At 41.0% G+C, this 19,850-nt stretch overlaps 1 protein-coding gene across 1 annotated transcript in view; it reads left to right on the plus strand.

The window, feature by feature from the left end:
- SORCS3 (sortilin related VPS10 domain containing receptor 3) overlaps window positions 1-19,850 on the plus strand; it is a 267,756-nt gene that overhangs the window by 182,834 nt on the left and 65,072 nt on the right. The window contains exons 6-7 of the mRNA XM_021536263.3: window positions 2,777-2,841; window positions 9,752-9,870. Of these exons, the coding sequence (XP_021391938.2) occupies window positions 2,777-2,841; window positions 9,752-9,870 (184 nt within the window). The remainder of the gene's footprint in view (window positions 1-2,776; window positions 2,842-9,751; window positions 9,871-19,850) is intronic.

Here is a 19,850-nt window from a genome sequence, read left to right on the forward strand (position 1 = left end):
GCTTCAGGATCTGGATTTACATTTTGCTCTTTCCACTGCTGACTTTTTTGCATTCCTCATGTAAAGCTCCTCCAGACAAATGATGAGAGACCATTTACTAAAAATTCCTGAATTCAAGAGTCAGAGCAATGGAAACCTCTGTTCCTTGCCAGTGGGAAGAGATGTGAGGTGAGGCATGAAGAAAGAGCATTGATTGGGGATCTGTTTTGCAGTCAGTCATTGGTATAAGAGAGCAACTTGGTTTGAGTGAAGGAAGGATGACCAATGCATTACTTTTCAGCCTTGTTATCTGCCTGTCTTGCTTTTGGGTTGCAGAACACTTTGTGAGCTTTTCTACTTGTAGTGCACTATTTGGTGAACAGAGGAGTACTAGGGGTGTTCTGTGAGCTAATCCTTTTTTGTCATCATTGTTATTCTGAAATGAACCATTAGGCTTGTCAAAACTAATTAAGGGAACAAGTAGATGGCACTGGAAAGGAACTTCAAGCTAGAATGACATGTTTCAGGAGATCCCTCTCATTCCCTGGTGCACACTTGAAAGGCATTATGAGTAGATCCACAGAGCTTGTGCATGCAAATGCACAATGGTAATGAGTATTCTGGATTTTGTTAGGATATATTTAGGTTCTTCTAATCGCAGCCCATTTTAAAATGAATAGTACTATGGCAGATTGTCTCTTATTACCTGGGCTGAACAGTTTTGCCCCATTGCTGCAGGGGGAGATACAGTGCCCTCTCCATCTGGAGGGGAGGGACCCAGAGGACATCAGGGCCCAGGTGAAGCCATCTGACATTGTCAGATGTGTGTCAGGACACAGCAAATGGCTCTCAGTAAGAGCCTGGTGTCTGGCTTTTGGAAGGATGGATGCCAGAAGAGTGCGTTTAAAGCTGAATTTAAGTAGGAAACCTGTTGGTAAGGGCTGCAGGGCAAGCCCTAAAGTGTTCCCAGCCTTTTCCTCCAAGTTCTGGAATTACCACTCCAGTTCATTAAGTTGTGATGAATAGATATGATGGTAAGCATGTACATCTTTCTCTATTGGCATGTCATAGATGAGGGTCATGGTTACTGAATGACTGAAATTACAGCAGTTAGGGCTACTCATTTGAAAAAGGCAGAAAACTTCTTCTATGGACTAGAAAGATTGCTTTCTATATTCATTGGGGACTAATACTGCAGCACACTGTAATGTTTTCCACTGATATTTAAAGGAATTTCTGTGTATCCTACTGTCACTTTTAACCGTGTCCATATATTGGGGAGCTTTGATCCCAATAATTGTGTGATCACAAGAAGTCAGACTCATTCTGGCATCCTTACCAATAACAGACTGTCCTTCTTCCTGGTGGGATCACCCTGAAACTGATGGCAGCGATTAAAGAGCAGACTGTTTCTCACTGTGAGTGGGGTGATGAAAGCCCTGCCTGTGCTGCTTTGTTTTGTTGTGTTGGTATCTTTTGGCCACAATTCAGAGTGTTGTGAATGGACTTGCTATCGATGTGGTGCTCTCGTTAACAAGCAGTGCCAGGTTCAGTTACCTGCACAGTGGGTCATAATGTAGTATTTTGACATTTGCAGCATTGGCTGATCTTAGCTGAACTTCAGATCATTTATATGCTTGTCATTGCTTCAGTTGCTGTGTTTTTTGTGGGATTCACAGAAATGTATCAGAGCATCTGTATTTTTAAAATTATTATTATTATTTTACTGTTTTTGCTGTTGATGCCTCAAGGATGAAAATGGCAAAAGAATGTGATAAAAATGTTTTCAGAACATTAGGGAGTTCTGAATGTTGGCTGGCTCAGAGGGAATCTATTATTTACAATCTACTGTATCAAATTCAACTCCCACCGAATTAGAAACTGATTTTTGTCATTGTCCCTTTTTAATCTAACCCTTTGGTTAACTTGGGAGAAGCAGCATCATAAATCACGTGGACATCTATGGATTTTTTTTCCCTTGCCAGCCATTGCTAGGACTAAATGTTCATCTCCCAGAGATTCTATCAGCCAGGACACTAATAATAACATTTCTGTTCTGGGCTTGACTTTTCCTCTTCCAGGAGGAAAAGTATCTTTTTAATGTGCTTTGAAAAATATTTTTAGGGAGTAAATAACAATGCATGGGAAGATTTGACTTGGGGTGGTTGAGTTCCGGCTAGTGAGATTAAAGAAACTCCTTGTGCCTCTTTTCATAATTGTCAAGGACCATGGATAGCATGGGATCATGGTGTGAATAATGAATACTTTCTCACCTTTTAAAAATCAGAAATTCACCATATGTGCAACACTGTTTTTCTTCTAAAGTTGGGGGAAAGGAGGTAAAGAATAGCAAGATTGCCCAGCAAACCAGGAGAAAATCAGGAAATTTAGTCTTTCATGTCTCTAATCAGCCAAATAAAACCTCATTTAATTTGCTTTCTGAAGGCATGAAGCTGCTGTGCCTTTGTTTTTCCTTCAGCGTTAAAACAGAACTCTGATTTTACTGGGTCTTGGTCGCAGCTCTCTTTGCCATCACTGGAACTGTCATAGTAGCCTTGATCAAAGACAAAGGACAGTCAGGATCACTCTCTCGTGCCTGGGAAGGTTGGTGTAGGGGCCCTGAGTGTGGAAATACAAAGGAGATGAGTTGTTAAAAGGTGGAGACCTACATACCAGGTGTCCCAAGGTAGGTTTAAACTGGATTTACGTTCCTTCACCATCTCTGTCTAATTGCAGCCTTTCAGCTGACTGACTGTCTTCTCTCTCTCTCTCTGTGTCTCTCTCTCTCCTCTCCCAGGTCAGTGACTGGTTTGGATAAAGAACCTGACCTTGTGCACATGGAAGCCCGGACAGCTGATGGACGTGAGTGCCTGCAGCCAGTGCTACATTCTTGTGCTTTGAGCCAAGAATGGAGTGGGAATGAGAATCCACTTTACTCATTTTACCTCCACATTTACTTTTAATTGGAGATGTGGGTCATGGGGTTTGATGTGATGTTCTTATCCTGAGCCTGTAGGGGAAAGTCATGGGCTGCAGGGCTTGTGTCGGTGGAGGGGGTGGACAGAAGCACAGTCTGTGGGCTAAGAACACATCTATTCTGTTCCCTGTTTAGCTGTTTCAGTATCACGTAATTTACATCCATCATGAAGAGCTGGGCTACCAGCACTGTACCATGGAACCTCTGTGCATTTCCAGAGGTGCTCAGAACAGCTAGGTGGTGGTACTTGAGAATTTGAGAAATTACCTGCAGTCAGACTTGCCCTCTAGCCAGAATGTCCCTATGCCCCTTTGTCTTGTATTGAAAGTATTTTTTAGTTTTGCTCATAATGTATAAATAGGTGTTCCATACCAACATATTACAGGCTTGAAAAGGTGCCTAGATCTGAAGCAGGAGATAGGAAAAAAAAAAATTCTTAACTCCTCACTGAAATGAATCTAGTCACATTTGCAGTGGAATGGATTCCTATGTAGTCAATCTCCACATGGTATTAGAAGTAAGTTGACTTACTCTCTCTGAAGTGTTGTAGGTATTTCTCACAGGAACTGCAGCATAGTAACACATCTGCTCCTTGTGTGGAACTTTACTCCAGTGTGAGGAAAAGGGAGCAATGGAACAAGTGTCCCATTTCAGTGTAGGGACAGTATAGGAACACAACATAGGATTGAGAAGTTAGAAGATTTCTGGGAGAAAAAAAAGCCTAATTTTTTGTTAGTTGCAAACTTTTTTCTGTTTTAGTCAAGCGCTGTGTAGGCCAGATGTGTGAACAAGCTCCTGTCTGTCAAGATGGCTTTCTCTGAGGTTGTGGATGTTCTAATATCACTCTCTGGCCTCCCACTGCTATTTAGTGATGGCAGCTGAATAAATAACCAGGCAATAACAGCTCAGGGGTGACAGCTGTTTGTTGAATATGTGGAAAAAGCAAAACAGGCCGACAGGTGGGTGGACAAGGTAGGGAGGCATCTTCAGTGCCTTTGCTGCTGTGTGTACCGTTGCAGGTATGATGGGAGAAGTGGTCAAAAGCAAATAAAAAATACCCAAGCAAGCAAGCAAGCAAAGTGCTGATGGAATCTGTTTTCAAACTAAGTTTAAACTTGCTCACCCAGCTATTTGAATATTGGATATGTCAAGGATGTAAATGTTTGAAAGATGTATCCCCAGCTTAAAGACAGCTCTATTCCTTCAGGTCTTGTTTGCTCAGGGGTTTGCTCTTTGTTCTTGTTTTAATATAGAAATTCAGCATTTTGAAATTGGCAGCTGGTGGTGTTGAGGGTTTCACTGGAAGCCAGGCTTGGCCAGTAGTGTCAGCAAATCAGCCCCTCTGCAGCTGCCATCCCAGATCTGCTGGGCTGTGCTGGCCCTGCTGGACTGTAAAAGGACTCCTCTCCCAGCCCAGCACAAAAGAACAGTGCTGCTCCAATTACAGGTTCTAAGCCCTAAAACAATATTAGTTTGTGTAACAAAGCAACACAGCCTCACAGCTGTAGACTTCCCCAGTGTGATATTGTTCAGCTCTGGGTGCTCAGCAGTGGGGCACTGAACTTTTCTCACAGTTAGCTCTGCAACCAAATTGGGCCTTCATGTGCTCAGTGAAATAGCTGAGGCACTTACACCTGCTGGAAAATGGAGCCCTGCAGTTACTTCCTCTTGATCAGAAGCTTCTGATGAAAGTTTTCCTCAGTATTATGCAGAAGGAAGCAAAGGCTTCTCTTATGCCTTTTAGGTCAGTCTGGTGTCTCAGTCACTTATCTGATGTATTAACAGATATAGATTTAAGTAGTGCCATTGCTTAGTTTAATTCAGATAGATAAATCTGTGCCTTCAATGTCACTGGCTACTTGAAAAATATTATTCTTTTAGGTTGGGCATTTTTATGTCCTCTTCTGTTTGCCTCTATATTTTAAGTTAAAACAAAAAATAGGTAGAGAGTAAAAGCACTGGAGAAGGGAGGGGAAGGAATGGAAGTGCTATTTAGGACTAGACTCCTAAATTTGATTATTTAAAATTTTTTAAAATTGTATTTTATTTTTCTTTCTTCTGACATTAATAGGACTCAAGAACCTATCTAATACCAATTCAGACTGGAGCCTAAAAGGTGCCCTGGAGCTGGGAACAGGTGTTGGGGCATGCTGGAATCTCATTCATCCATAAATGAGTCAGGGCTATCAATAAGCTTATGGATCTGGGAGCTGGCAGTCCTGTTCACCTCTCTGGTGACTGTCCTTCAAGATATTTTGCCACATGGTTTTGTCTGTCCAGTCATGAGAAATGGTTGTGTCACTGAAAAACCCATCTGCCCTTGTGTCTAGTCTCCTTAAATACTGCAAGATGCTGATAATTCCAGTGCCTATCTTATCTCGAGCTGTTCCCATCTTTTGTAGCAGATGAAGTTTTTCATATTTTTTCGACATCTTGGCAGAATCATTGTAGCAGAATAATAATTGAGACTTGCATTTTTAAATTGTAAAAACATGTAGGAGCCTTGGGCATTGTTCCTCCTGCCAGAGTGCAATAGGCAACAGCCAGGACAGGGCTGGATGCAAGGGAGCTGTTGTGATCACGCTGACACAAGCACCCACCAGCATTCCTGGGAAGGATATATTGAACTTTCTGATGTTCAGTGTGTTAATCTTCACCCCACTCAGAGATACACTGCAATAAACAGGATTTGAATTATAGGGAGAAGAGGGTAAGAAAAGCTAACCAAAAGGATAAAACAGGGTAACTAATTCCTGGAGAGTCTACACATCTCTTTCTTTGGGGGAAAAATTATTGAGGCCAGTGAGTTTTTTTCTCCCTCTCATGGACACCTCCACAATGTTATGATTTTAAATCTTGCCTGAACATCAGGGCCTGATTTAAGCTGAGCCAATCTGCCAACGCAACTTGTCTCTATCAGCTGCCCTTTTCCCCATTAGCCATGCTGGCCAGCCATCCCAGAAGGGAGGCAGGACTTGCTTTCCTGTGTCTAAGTCCCAGTCACCTGCACACAAGTTGCCCTTTGCAGCCTTCAGCACAGTGACACAGCAGCTTTGACTGTTTCACTGCCTCCCTTCAGGAACCCACATCTTGTGCTCTTGCTTCCTGCCAAAGCTGGCATGGCTGGCAGGAAAAGATGAGACGTGGTAGCTTGGCTTATTTCACCAGTTTGTCCCTTCCAATTTCAAGAAATTGTTTCCGTTTTGTCACTTCAAAAAGGACAAAAATACACCCCGGAATCTCAAGATGGAAGACTGTGTTAAATAGCAATGAGGAGGCGGCTCAGGCTCCTCAGCTGGAAAATGGCTGTACATCTGTGAAAGCCATTCCCTAATCCTGGGTGAGGTGGGAAGGGTTTGTGCATGGCTGTACATCTGTGAAAGCCATTCCCTAATCCTGGGTGAGGTGGGAAGGGTTTGTGCATGGCTGTACATCTGTGAAAGCCATTCCCTAATCCTGGGTGAGGTGGGAAGGGTTTGTGCATGGCTGTACATCTGTGAAAGCCATTCCCTAATCCTGGGTGAGGTGGGAAGGGTTTGTGCATGGCTGTACATCTGTGAGAGCCATTCCCTGATCCTGGGTGAGGTGGGAAGGGTTTGTGTGGAGGCATGGGCGCTGGGATCTGAGCTGCAGCAAGCCCTCCAGGCTGCTTGATGTCCATATTGCCACATTCACAGATGGGCTGAGGAAGTGGCTGAGGTTGCTTATAAGCATGGCAAGTTTTTAATGTTGCCTGGGAAGTAGGGAGCCCTTCTCAACTCCTTTTGCAGTGGAATATTATAAAAATCCCAAAAGTAACAAAAAATCCAACCCGCTAAAAGAACCCTGAAAACCAAAACACCCAAAGCCTTTAATTCTGGTGTTGTATAGGACAATATATAAATTGGAAGTAGAGCCCAGATAGAAACAACCTCCCTTAGGCAATACACCTCCCAGTGAAAGGTAAGCAAGGCTTTGCAGGCATGTCTCATGTCACCTGCCTCTCTGGGTGAATGTCCTTTCACCTTGTGGCTGCCCAGAAGGTGCAAAATTACCTCATTCTGGAGGAGAGGGCAATAATAGCCTGGAAGTTAGGATAGGCTCTTCTCTCTTAATGGAGGCTTTTGTTGTTCTCACATAGAAGATGTGCTCTGTGAATGGCACCCTTTTAGAAGCTTGAGCAGGGACTTGAGATTGTTTCTCGCTTGGAGTTGCACACAAATTGGAATGGAACTGGTTGCTGCTACATTTTTTACCTGATTTTTAATGTATTTTAAAGGGATTTTAAATTTTGTTCTTTGGGGAAGCCAGAAAAAAAAGCAAGACTTAACTTTATCTGGTATCCTAAAGCAGACAGGTTTAAAGATATTTTATTTGTGTCTATTTTTGTTTTTTTTTTACATAGGCTTGTATTGTAAAATATATGACAATAAATAAAACAAGAGACTAAATGGAAAATGGGTAGTGAGCTATCCCCCTTCTCCACCACCATCTCCTTGTGAATATTAATCAGGTGCCATTCTTTGAGTATATTTGATTGCTGGTGTAACACACTCGAAATGACACATTTCCCAATAGGCAGGAAGCTCGTTGTCATGTCAACACTTGTGATTTATCTGCATTTATTTGTGACAGGTTTTTATTCCTCTTCCCATTCTGTCACTCAGCAGCAGCAAATTATCTCCTTTTTGGAAGGATAAGAATATCCAGGCGACTGTGTGGGAGAACGTACTGGAGGGAATGAGCTTCTAAAAATACAACTCCTGACCTCTCCTCCTTGTTCTACCTAATTTTAGAGCTACCTCAAAGAGCAAGTTACTGCTGTTGATCTCTTTGGATAGCATGGCAGCTCATAAGATCCTCTTGTTTTCTTTGCTTTTATCCATTGTGAGGTTGTCTTAGGTTCCACACTGAGGATCTAAATAGCAGCTCTGGGCCAAGTGTGTCTATATCAGTTGATGAAGAATTTTAATTTATGCCAGTTGAAAGTCTGACCTCTTTGCTGCTGCTGCTGGAATTTTTTGCTGGGAGAAAGCACAGCTCTGATACTCTGGTTGTTGGCACTGTCTCTAGGTCAGGTGTTTTTCACCATACACTTTAATCACTGCCCAGTACTCTGAGCTGGCACCAGCAACATTTTCTGCTGCTTTAGCATCCTCAGTGGGACTACGATTTCATTACTGCACCAGACCTGTGTGACTGCTCTGACTCAGCCCTTATTAACCTGGAATCCCTGGTGCATCAACCCAGAACCAGGTCTGCAGCCTTTAAACAGGGCTGGGCCTTCAGTCACTGGGTGGTTGGGCATGGACCTTTCATAGATTAAAGCTTGGCTGTAGTTTGTGACTCCTTTAGACAAAATATTTTAGAAATTATTAGTCTAATTATTAATGCCTCTGACTTGCATTATTTTTGCATTTTTAAGATTGTTTCTGGGACAAGACTATAAAAGAGGAAACTACAAGTCTATGAATCTTGTTTTAGAATTTGGGCAGGCAGTTGGCTGAATCTCAGAGGATTTCAATCGTGCCCCCCAGAGTTTTCCACTGCCCCATATATTGCTGTCACTGAAAGGACACAGACCAAGGACAAGGCAGGTTTTTTGTGATGATGGAGAATCCTGTAAGCAGCTTTGTTGGGCTACTGACTGTAATTTTAAACTTCTCTTATCATTTTGGGCTCAGTTTGACAAGGTCCATGTCAGAAGGCTCTGTTGTGAGCTAAAATCGCTGCACCAGGCTCACCCCAGCCCTTACAAACTTGCTGTTTACTTCATTGATGTTCTGTCACCCTTTGTAGAAAAGCAAAGAAGCATTTGAATCTAGGAGGTCTGTAAAAGTGCCAGAGTGCAAAAGATATGACCCTTTTATCACTCTAGCTGTCATCTTAGTAGTATTTTTATTTTCTTCCTAATTTGCAGCTTTCAGAAGAGCAGTTGAAAAGCAGAGATGGCATATTTAGATTACACACATCCAGAAACAAAGTGCATTCATTGTTCTGTTTCATGAGGCCTTTTCTTAGCCTGAGTGAAATAATGCTTAATCCCCTATAACCTCTCTCAACTTACTGGAGGTGAGCACATCTCTTCTTGTTCTAACTTTCTGTATATCTGCCTTTTCCTTCTGTTGTCTTCACATTCTTCCCCCAATCCTGTTCCTCCTCTCAAGCAATGTCAAGGCCTGACAGGACCCCATTAGTGTGATGATCTTCTGTTCTTCTCTCTAGACAGAAACATTTGATGCTTCATGCAGTGCATATAACTACTCTTAGGAATCTTCAGCTACTCATGCTATTTCATGGCTGTGGATTTTCATTCCTAGCCTATGTTTGCTATAAAAACTTAATTTTGGCAGATGCTTGTGATTTTCACAGAAAAATAAGTTCAATTTAATAGTGTTGATTTGTGTTTTACTACAACAATTAAAACCAGTCAACAAGGCTAGGGGGTTTCAGAGGGAAGACAGGGGTATGATTTCCAGAAGGATATAGGAATTGGTGAATTCTACCTGGATGGCTTCTGCTCTTTATGGTCTCATCAGCAGCTTTTTCATGCATTTATGGTTGGTAGCCTCCATTTATGGTTTGAACTTCAGTCTCCTGAGGGATGTCTGCACAACAGGGAAGGGAATGGCCAATGCTGAAGTATGGTGAATTCCTAGCTTCAGAGAGCAGTTACAGCGTCAAAGGCTGGAGGCAGATCCTGGAATAGCATCTCCCTAGCTGGAGATAAGACCTTCTTTGGAGCTGCTGATGGTGTTTACAGACAAGTGGCTGCTACCTGGGCATTTCTGATGTGTCCCTGTGCTCCCATTGCAGACACCCACTATTTGACCTGTCGGATCCAGGAGTGCTCCGAGACCAAGAGGAGCGGGCCCTTTCCGCGCTCCATCGACGTCAGCTCCCTGGTTGTTCAGGATGAATACATCTTCATCCAGGTACGTTGCCTTCATACAAACAGCACATGAATTCTGCCTGCACAAGATACTTTTTCTTAGGATATTTTAGAATATTCTTAGGATAAGCACATGGGACAGCAGTTCTTAAGAGGTGGGAGTTCATCCTGTTGGCTCTGCAGTCTAGGGTAGAGCACTTGATCTCTCTGCTCATCGCTTGTCTCAAATCATATATTTTTCAAGTTTGTTCATTAAGGGTCCATGGATTTCACAACTTGCTATTTGTGTGGCTAATTGTAAAATACAAAGGGACTACAAATGATTTGGGGAGAACAGAGATGAACAAAAGAAACATGTGAACGATTATTTTAGCAACTGGAAAGGTTTATGCTGATTTGACAGTCAAGTAATACTAATAGAGTGAACCAAAATTTGTAGTAGGAGGTAAAATAGTAGAAAAATTGAGAAAGATGTTGCAGGGCAACTTCAAAGTGAAAGGTGTCTGTAAATTTGTCAGTTGGTAATGATTGTGTAGATGAGGAGAAAGTGTTAAAAATCGACTGAGAAACTATGTGGTTTTGAGATTTTTTAAGAATACATGGGCTGGATGGAACAGGGCCATCTCTCTAAATTTCGTGTCTGTAGAAGCCTGAGAATGAATAGTACAGTCTGGAAGATCACTTCCTGAAGATGTACCATTTGGTTGAAAACTGAGAGCCAGGCTGCAGTGATTCCAGATCGTAGGAAGCTCAGGAGACACAGAAATTACAGACATGGTGATGTTAACTGCTTGTCACCAGGGCTGAAGCAGGGGGAACAAAGTGAGATGAAGACTGCATTCAGGTGGTACAAAAATGACACATGCTCCCCTTTTTGAGTAAGACTGGGTTACTCCTATTTTATTTCCATGAGTGAGAATTTTTCTTGATTGCATCGAAATTATGAGAAAGATTTGCTGTGTTTATTGTCAGACTTTCTTATAAGAGGCAAGAATGATAAGTCTGTGCTGGGATTATGTAGAAGACTGGATCCCTGTGGCCTGGGTGGACTGCAGTAATAAAACTGCATGCATTTGAGCAAGACTTGGCAGATTTCTGGAAGCAGGGGAGTCTGCTGCTCTGGAGATGACCTACTGCAATGGAGCCACAGCTCCCCTCAATCCCCATGAAACCCAGTCTGCTACTGCTTCTTTTGGCCTCACTGGAGAGGCCATTGCTAGAAAACACTGTGAATTCAGTTTTTGCAACTTAGTAAGTCATGATTTGACTAAAAGCAATGGCTTTCCAATAGATAAATGCTCTGCTCTCCAAGGAGTATTTTAGGGAGACTGTCTTAATGTGGGGGTTTATGTCTGTGGCTAAGGGTGTTGTGGAACATCCAACTCTTTAAGCATGAGGCCTTACAGATGTTTCTCACTTCCCAGCTTTTATCTGTGTTAAAACAAGGCCACTCTGTTTAGAATCTTGATCTCACAGTGAAGACACAGGCCTGGTGTGTGTGTTCCTCTGCCTCAAATGAGCAGTGAGAAGCTCGGGCTATTAGCTGCTAAAAACTTCAAGTTAAAAAACGTGTGCGTGTGTGTGTGTACAAACACATGCATGTATGTACATGTAATACTCAATTGTCTTGACAATTCTTAGCAAGGTTTCATTATAGCTTAATAGGTGTTTGAATTGAAAATCATATCCCCACACTGGAAAAATCTGTTGCATATACACACAGAACATTGCTTCTGCTTTGTGCAGGAGGATCTCCATTCCCAGGCTGTCTATCCCTTTCCCTGTGTTTTGTATCACCCTGGCAGGGTTTTTTGCCTGTCCAGCAGCCTGCTGTGAGTGAGTGGCTGCAGATGCTGGGCAGGGATTGAGCCCATGCAGAGCTCAAGTGACATACAGGGACTTCAGATTCCCAGCACACTCTGAGCTGAAGGTGTGATAAATCCAGGACACGGTCAATGGACTATGCAGACTGTTTGCTTGGTACATATGTAGGAGTGCTGGTGTGTCCTGGATGTATTAGTCTCACAAACCATGTGGTATTGCTGCCTATTATGGGATGTGTCAGACTGACTGCTTGCAATGTCTCACGTGTATTGTTCAGTCTGGATAATCTTGGACAGAAGTGTAGGAGCCAGGTCTTTAGAATTTAAAATATTAGACAGAGATGAATAAATAAATATCAAATTAAGTTTTAAGAACCTGGTGAGGTTTAATAGCTGCATAAAGCATTGGTGCATGAGTTCTGATATGTCTGTTCTGGAACAAATTAGAATTAATGTCTTGGAGTGGAGAGAGGAACTTGTTTTTTTAAACTTTTGTCATTAAACCAGTAGATTTTTAGTCTAAATCTGTAGACAGTGCTTCTCTTAAGTTAGAGAGATAAAAACCTTCAGGGGCAATATATTTCTTATTTCACCTATTTCAACATGAGATAAGTCTCTCTTTGAGTATGCCTTTCTCATTAATATTAGAAGGAACCTAAGTAGAACTTAGTGAAAATGACGAAATTTTTGACAGTTAAAATTTGGGAAGATGAATTCCAGATATTGATATCAATGTCTTAGATTATCTGCATAGAGTTATTTACTAGTGAATATCCATTATAACCAAGTTGATAACCAGGCCTGTGCTGTAAGATTCCTGGGGAGCATTAACTTGTGTAATTGCACTCAAAGCAAACATGATACTATGAGCCATAATGGATAGAGGAAAGAAGAACCCAGAAGATATTATAATGCCATTATAAATCAACAATTGCTGTTATGCAGCACTTCTGAAAGGATCTTTCACAATTACAGTACAAAGGAGGAAAATGAGAATGATCTTATGCTTGAAAATTTTATTTGTTGAAGAGAGTTTGAAGACTGGCACTTGTTACCAGGCAAAAGAGAAAAATAATATAGCTCAGGAGGAAAGATATAAAAGGTAATGTGGAGGGAAGAAAGAAATAGCTACTAAGAGAGAGTAGGAAGAATTATTATGAAGAAAGCAGTAGGTGATCACTCTAAATTTATTGACTGACTTTCTATTTGATTGATCAATAGTTATTTAATGATGCCTATCATGTCACTAGGATTGGATTGGATCATTCTGCATAAATTGATACATTAAGAGAAAATCTTACCATATCTTGTATGTATAAATTTTCATTCATTTCACAGTATTGGTCTGATGTAACCAGGAGCCAATATCATAATCTTTTTTCATGATTAATGCTTAAAAATCATCCAACTTGCAAAACAAGTCATGTATTTGTGAGAAAACCTTGGAATGTCTGGACTTGTGTACTATAGCAGGAGGAGCTAATCTGATGATCAACTTTGCCATTTAATGTCCATGTTCAATTACATAGCTGTGCTCCAGTGAGTACTTGTTACTGAAACAATATCACTTTTCAAACTTAGGTGCAAACATAACCTACAACAGCCTAAAATATGTGATTTCCCGACAATTACCTGAACTGCTTTGGTATTCTTATCTGCAGAGCTTACATTATAAGACACAGGGATCAAAGGTAGTAATTTGGGATGAGTCTAGAGTACTGATACTTTGGAGAATTTATATGTTAAAAAATAAATTACAGAGGGAATTCTGGGAATGGTATTTTTCAAGCAAGTCTTCTGTCAGGGTTTCTAATGCAATTGCTCAGGTTGCTGAAAAGTGCTGAAAATTAAATAGGCTTTAATGAAAATAGCAATTATTTTTCTGGAAATTCTATTTTGAGTGAGAGCATTGTTTGGAGAAAACCCTTTTATCTTCTTACAAGTAAACAAATAATATAAATGCTACTTGGTTCTTTAAAGAGAAGATTAGGAATGATCTGTGTATATTTCTTTGTCAACAGATCAAAAATTTCCACTGAAAATGAAGGAAAACCTGAACAAATGTCACTGCTTATTCCAGGCAGTGAGGAAAGTCTGGGCCACAGAAGTCCCAGTACAGTGTTGCTCATTTGGGGGTCTGAGGGGCAGGCACAGGGCAGTGCATTCCCTGGGAATCAGCTTTGCTCTGGGATGGGGCTTTTTGCAGAGAGCAGCATTTCTGTGGGCAGACCCATAGCTGCCATGGAGAGCTGAGAACTGCGAAATTAAAGGAGCTGTTCCTGGTTATGTGCAAGCACCTCAGTGGCTCACTGGTGCCTCTGGGAGTCTGGACTCCCACTGTGGATGAGCCTGGCTGCTGGTGGAGGGGGATGACATTCCCAGTGCTGACCTGTGTGTGGGCTGTGTCTTCCCACAGGAGCCTAGGTATCAGGAGATGGACAGAAATAGTGATGGAACTCTTCAGAATGTGTGACATGATGGCTGCTGGCACTGCTGTTATGGTGCTGGTGACCTAAGGATGCCAGTGAGACAAAATTTACAGGGAGACAGTATTTTTTCTGAGCTGGAACTGATAGAGTTAAAGGACAGATAAGATTTTGGGCATATTCACAAGATCCTGAGGGACGTGAGAAAGGATTTGGTTTCTCAAAATTGTTTTTTCTCTTTTTTCCCCCATTTGTGGATCCAGGTCTCATAAATATGTTTCCGTCCCCCTATTAATTTTGTTGTGTTGTGTAAACCCTTCTATGTGTGGCTTTTCCCTTAGAGATTGTACCAGTCTAGTGTGGCATGCAGTTATTGCTGTGCCCATTCCTCTCTGTCTCTGTCAGCACTGGGAGACCCTCAGGGTTACTTCGCCCTTTTTGATTTGAGCTGGCTGTAAGTGCAGAGGTGTGTGAATGGGTGATCAATACATGTCTTGGTTGTTTTTTATGTCTTTATTTTTCTCCAGGAGGCTGCAGACTCTGCTATCCCAGTGGAAAGGAGCTGAAGTTGATCTGAGTTGTAGCTCAGATGTTCAGCACTTTTCATAGCAGTGACAATGCCACTGGGTATAGAAGACTCCTCAGACTTAGCAGCTGGTACCTGGTTTGGTCTGGGGGTGATAGAGGCCAAACAAATGCCTTTGGAGATGACCCCTCTCAGATCTCTGCATGACTGGTGGTGTCATAAGGACAAGGAGTGATTTCTGTAAAGTATGATGGAAAAGAATTGGCATTTTGCTTCGGATCCTGGTCTATTTCCACTTTAAAAGGGAAGTGCTTTGCACCACTAATCAGAGACATGCTGAGAGAGTGTCTTATCTCTCTCCAAGGCCTTTAAAGAATGGAAGCACAGGTACCACTTCCCCTTTCCATTCCATGGCATAATTTACCAGGGTGTTTAGCTGCAGGCTGAAACTCAAGTGTCTTGTCTCTCACTGTTTCTACTTCTCCTTCTGGAAAGCTTTCTTGTCTTCTTTCTATGCCATTTCAATTGTGATCCAGTCTCCTAGGAACCCTGGGAACTGCACATCTTTCTCTTGAGTCCATATTCCTTCAGGTTGTCCTGGGACATATGATATTCAATAAAGTTGCTCTCCTGATGGCCCTTTGTTTTGAGGTTGATGTGATGAAAGAAGAAAAGAGTGTGAGGGCAGCTGGGTAGAGAGATAGGGTCTTGACTGTGGTTTATAATCCTCCTGAATGTGATGGCGTCTGTGGTGTTGCCATTTAGGAGCAAAGGATGGTGGCTACTCACACCTTGTGCATGCAGCAGTATAGAAGCAGCTGCAGGTCTTGTAGGAATTGTAGGAATTACATATGGAAAATGAAAAGTTCAAGTGAAAATGCTCTTCTGTGATACTGATCTTTTATCTGACTCTTCTTAACCTTCTGAAGTTTGAACTTGGAAGACCTTTGCTGAATTCAGGGAGTTGCACAGCAGGGCAGCATCTCAGCCTGCTCACTGGCAGGAGTGAGAAGGAGCAAATCCAGAATTTCTTCCGAGGTTGTTGTGTGGTGCAGCTGAGTGGGAGTCTTACAGTGCACATCTGAATAACTCCTCTGGCTCAGAGGAACAAATGCTTCTGCCAAAATCTGCTCAACCATTTCAGTCTTCTTTTGCATCAGAAAAGTTTCCTTAAAACATATGCAGATGTCAGTATTCACCCACAATCATTGATAATGTCTTACAAAACCTATGGATAATATTTCCTTTTTTGGACACCTGCTGTCTCATCAGAGTGTGGCCAAAATTTTCTGAAGTAATTTGATGCAAAATTGCATTTATATACTTTCTTTTTATTTGTATCAAATTCTGGTTTTTTCATGGTGGATATATTTATTATAACCCTTTTTTTTTCCCAGCCTCAATAGAAGTAAAAATACTTATTATTAATAATATTAGATTTCAGGTTGGGGGACATTTCTCTTTGAGGCATTATAGAGGAGGAAAAAATTTCCTGATTCTAGAAGCTATATATATCTAAGCCCAGCTCAGATAAGTAGTTTAATATTATTACTGGTTGTAACTATGCTTGTTTAGGAGCACTTGAAAGTACTTATGTTTAGTAGGACATGAGTGTATGTTTCAAGTTTATTGAGTATTTAAGAATAGGCTAAATGAGCATATTTGCTGAATTGAAGTAATTTATCAGGTGGATAGAATTCAAACAGCAGCCACAGCTGAGTTGATGCTAATTCATAGGGATTCCTGACCTCAGTTGTCAAGTTATCAATTTAAAAACTTAAATAAGTGGCAAATTTCCCCAGCAATAAAGAAAATGGTTGTCAATTTTTTTTTTTTTTTGTTGGTTGTTTTTTTAATTAATGTGAGACTTCTCAGCAGTGAAACAGGATAGAGGGGAGAAATTAAATGTTCTTTTCCCAGTATAGAACCTTTTCTTTATTTTCATAGAAACTAAATACACCACGTTCAAATATAAATTTCTTTCCTCCATTTTTTCCTTCATTAAATAGGAGCCAAAGGTCTTAACAGAAATCAATCCATGCAATTTATTTTTAACTTCACCCTGCTTAGCTACGATTGATTTTTATCTTTGCGATCGATGGTAGAGAAAACGGTTTGGCGGGACAATGGAGCACTCTCCAGCTTGTAGGGGCTGGTCTCTGAGTCTTTTATTGAAGGAATCATTAAAAGCTTATTATGAAACTAATAGGATGAAGACGTTTAAATGATGAACACGATTACACCTGTTTTACTGGTGAATAATGTCTGCCAGAGCTGATCTCCTCTCACTCCTATTTAAAATGCTGGACAGCACTCCAGTGGGGGAAATTAATCCATACAGATGAAAGAAAGTGCATCCCACGTGCTAGTTAAAAGCTCTTCTTAAAGCAAGACAGGCAGTAAGTAGTCAGCTACTTTCCTATTCACTGCTGGGTGCTTTTCATCCATTTCTAGCACAGTTTCATATTTTCTGTGCCAAATATTACATTTGGAACTTGAGCCTAAACATCTCTTGATAAAAAAAAAATATTAACATTTTCCTTAATTTATTTATTTTTTATTGATTTTCTTTCTAGGGCTTTTTGTGATGTACTTTCTTTTATCACTCTCTCCCCTCCCATCACGTTGTCTGATTGATCAGCTGAAGATATAAAGTATTGCCTTGGCAAACTCATATGTTTCCTCTGAAATCAAAGGGAGGTTTAATGTGTACAATTATGCTCTTCTCATAAGTGATTTCTGTGTGGGTGATGTGCACCTGCAGCTCTGATGTGGCTTGTGTTTTGGTGTAACTGCACATTTTTTGCAGGAGTTGCTTTTAAAACAAATGCAATACTTTTATTCAATATTACTTTTGTCCTTTAGCTGTGTCATCTTTTCTCTGAGGGGAGAGGGAGCTGGACAGGGACTGGGCCAGTATAATAAATGCTCCTTTGTCACAGCAAATTTTCTCTGATGGTTGTGATGCTCTAAAGAGTATCATGTTTTCTAAGCCTGCTGAATTTACCAGGCAACTTGAGGGTGCTTCATGCACAGAAACTCCACAGCACACTCTGGTAATTGCATATTGTTCAATGACTGTGCAGAAGGCACGATGTTAATGAAAACCACCGGGAGATAATTTAGACTGGATGGTACCTGTCATGCTGGGATTTATGCTGGGGCAGTGCAGAACCTCACTGCACGGAAATATCTGGAAGATTGCTTTTCCTGGTTGTGGTGGGTAATCAAGAAGGAAGAAATTACACTAGGTTCATGTTCTTCCTCATCTTCTGAATCTCTTGTGACCGGAATTGTGGTTAGGCTTGGGAGAGGAGGCACAACTTTTCAATCCTCATACTCACAAACCTGTTCAAGACCTAGGCAGGGCTGTCTCTGAAGAACCCCAAAATCCCTTGGTAAGTGTGTCAGTGGAGCAGCTGTCCTGCCAAACTTGCCATGATTCTTCTGTGCTTTAATCCACAACTTGATTTGGGGGATTTTATGCTCACAAGAAGGAGAAAGGGAACCTAAAGTTAAAGCAATGGGAATGGGATGTCATGGCTCCCTATGGAGGTGGAGAACACAGATTCAGGATGCTGCTGCAACACTAATAGTGTTCCTAAACTTTTAACTCCTACCAGCTCATTTGATGTTACTGGAAAGGAAGGAAACTACAAGCAGAGGAATCACCTTGGAAAACAAGTGAGGTGTTTATTGATATAACATCAACTATATACTATTAAGAACTTACTATCAACAAGAAGTGTAAAATTTGGTTCTGTGAACTTTTTGCTCACTTTCCTGCAAATTCTTTGAGCAGCAGGAGGCAAATGGGGTCCTCTTTAGCCCAGGGGTCTTTCTGAGATTTAGTAATTTCATGTTTGTTCCATCAATATCTGCCTTACATTGGAAATTATGAGTCCCAGCATAAGCCAGCCAGGAAGATGATAAACAAGACTGCATACACCATGATCTACAATTCCTCACATCATCTAGGGCTTTTTTACAGTCTGAGACCTCTTAACTTATTCTACTTGCCTTCCAAACTTTTTTAGATAAACAGATGTTTCTACCTCAGATGAACTTCAGTCTAAAGAAAAAAAAAAAAAGGAAGCAAGCTGCAAAACTTGCTCTTAAATAATCATATTCAATCATTAACATGAGAAATGGCTTTATGTGTTCCTGGACATGTCACAGAAATTACTGAGATAAATATATTCCATGACAAATTTTGTGTAATTTTATGCAGTCTTGTGAATGTATTTGTTTTCTTCTTGATGCACTCTGTCTCATTACAGGTCAGGAGGGGGAATGAGCTAACATATCCAGACTTTCAGGGCTTTCAAAGAGAAATGTCTCATGTTTCTCTTCTTAAGTGCCAGCTGATATAAATTAGATGAGACTTTTCTCTTGAATGTGGAAGTATTAAAGAAAAGTAGTAGCTCATGAGTGGAGGGAAGAAGAAAGAACACAGGTTAGGAGAGACAGATGTGTTTAATGACAAACACATTTGTCCATAGGAATAATTTCTACTGGCCAGAAGCCCAATTAAACACATAAAATAGAAATCCAGAAAAACAGTTTAATGATCCAGTCATTAGCAATGGAGGAAGAAAAAGAGAAACCCAGCTAATTCTGTACTGAGCATGACAGATGAGCTCACAGCAAATAATTGGGTGGCATTCATCAAATGTGAACTGAAAGGAGGCATTGGAGGGCAAAACACTGCCATAATCTCTGGGATTTACAATGTTGGAGCATTTGCTCATAGGAAAAGGAAAAGTTCATCAAAATAAATTAAGTAGGGCCTTCCAAAATTCATTCTGTACCACAGTGCTTGCCAAAACTTTATTGGAGGCTTGATCATTTTTTTGGAACTGTTATAACTGTGCATGTAAATCATGCGAAGATGAGACCCTGGCTGGGAAAAGCTTACACAACTCCTGCCAACAGAATTGTGGGTGGCTTCATATTAACTGGCTCAGGAAGACCACAAACTTCAAATATTTCTATTTCTAAACCCTTGTCAAGGTGACCTAGTCCAGGTGGAAGCCTAAAAGGGAGTTTAACTATTGCATACTGAACTTTAACAATGTTTTAATCCTGACTTTCTGCATTTAAAGACCAGACAAACAAACAAGAAATTCAAAAAAGCCAAAAAAATGTTGTAAAAGTTTTGAGTGTGACAGACTTGTAGTAGAGCCTGTTGTTGCACAGAAAGTGGAAGTTCATCACCCCTGGATATTTTTGCCACTCTATGTTCACT

This window comes from Lonchura striata, chromosome 7 (assembly GCF_046129695.1).
Source record: "Lonchura striata isolate bLonStr1 chromosome 7, bLonStr1.mat, whole genome shotgun sequence".
NCBI lineage: Eukaryota > Metazoa > Chordata > Aves > Passeriformes > Estrildidae > Lonchura > Lonchura striata.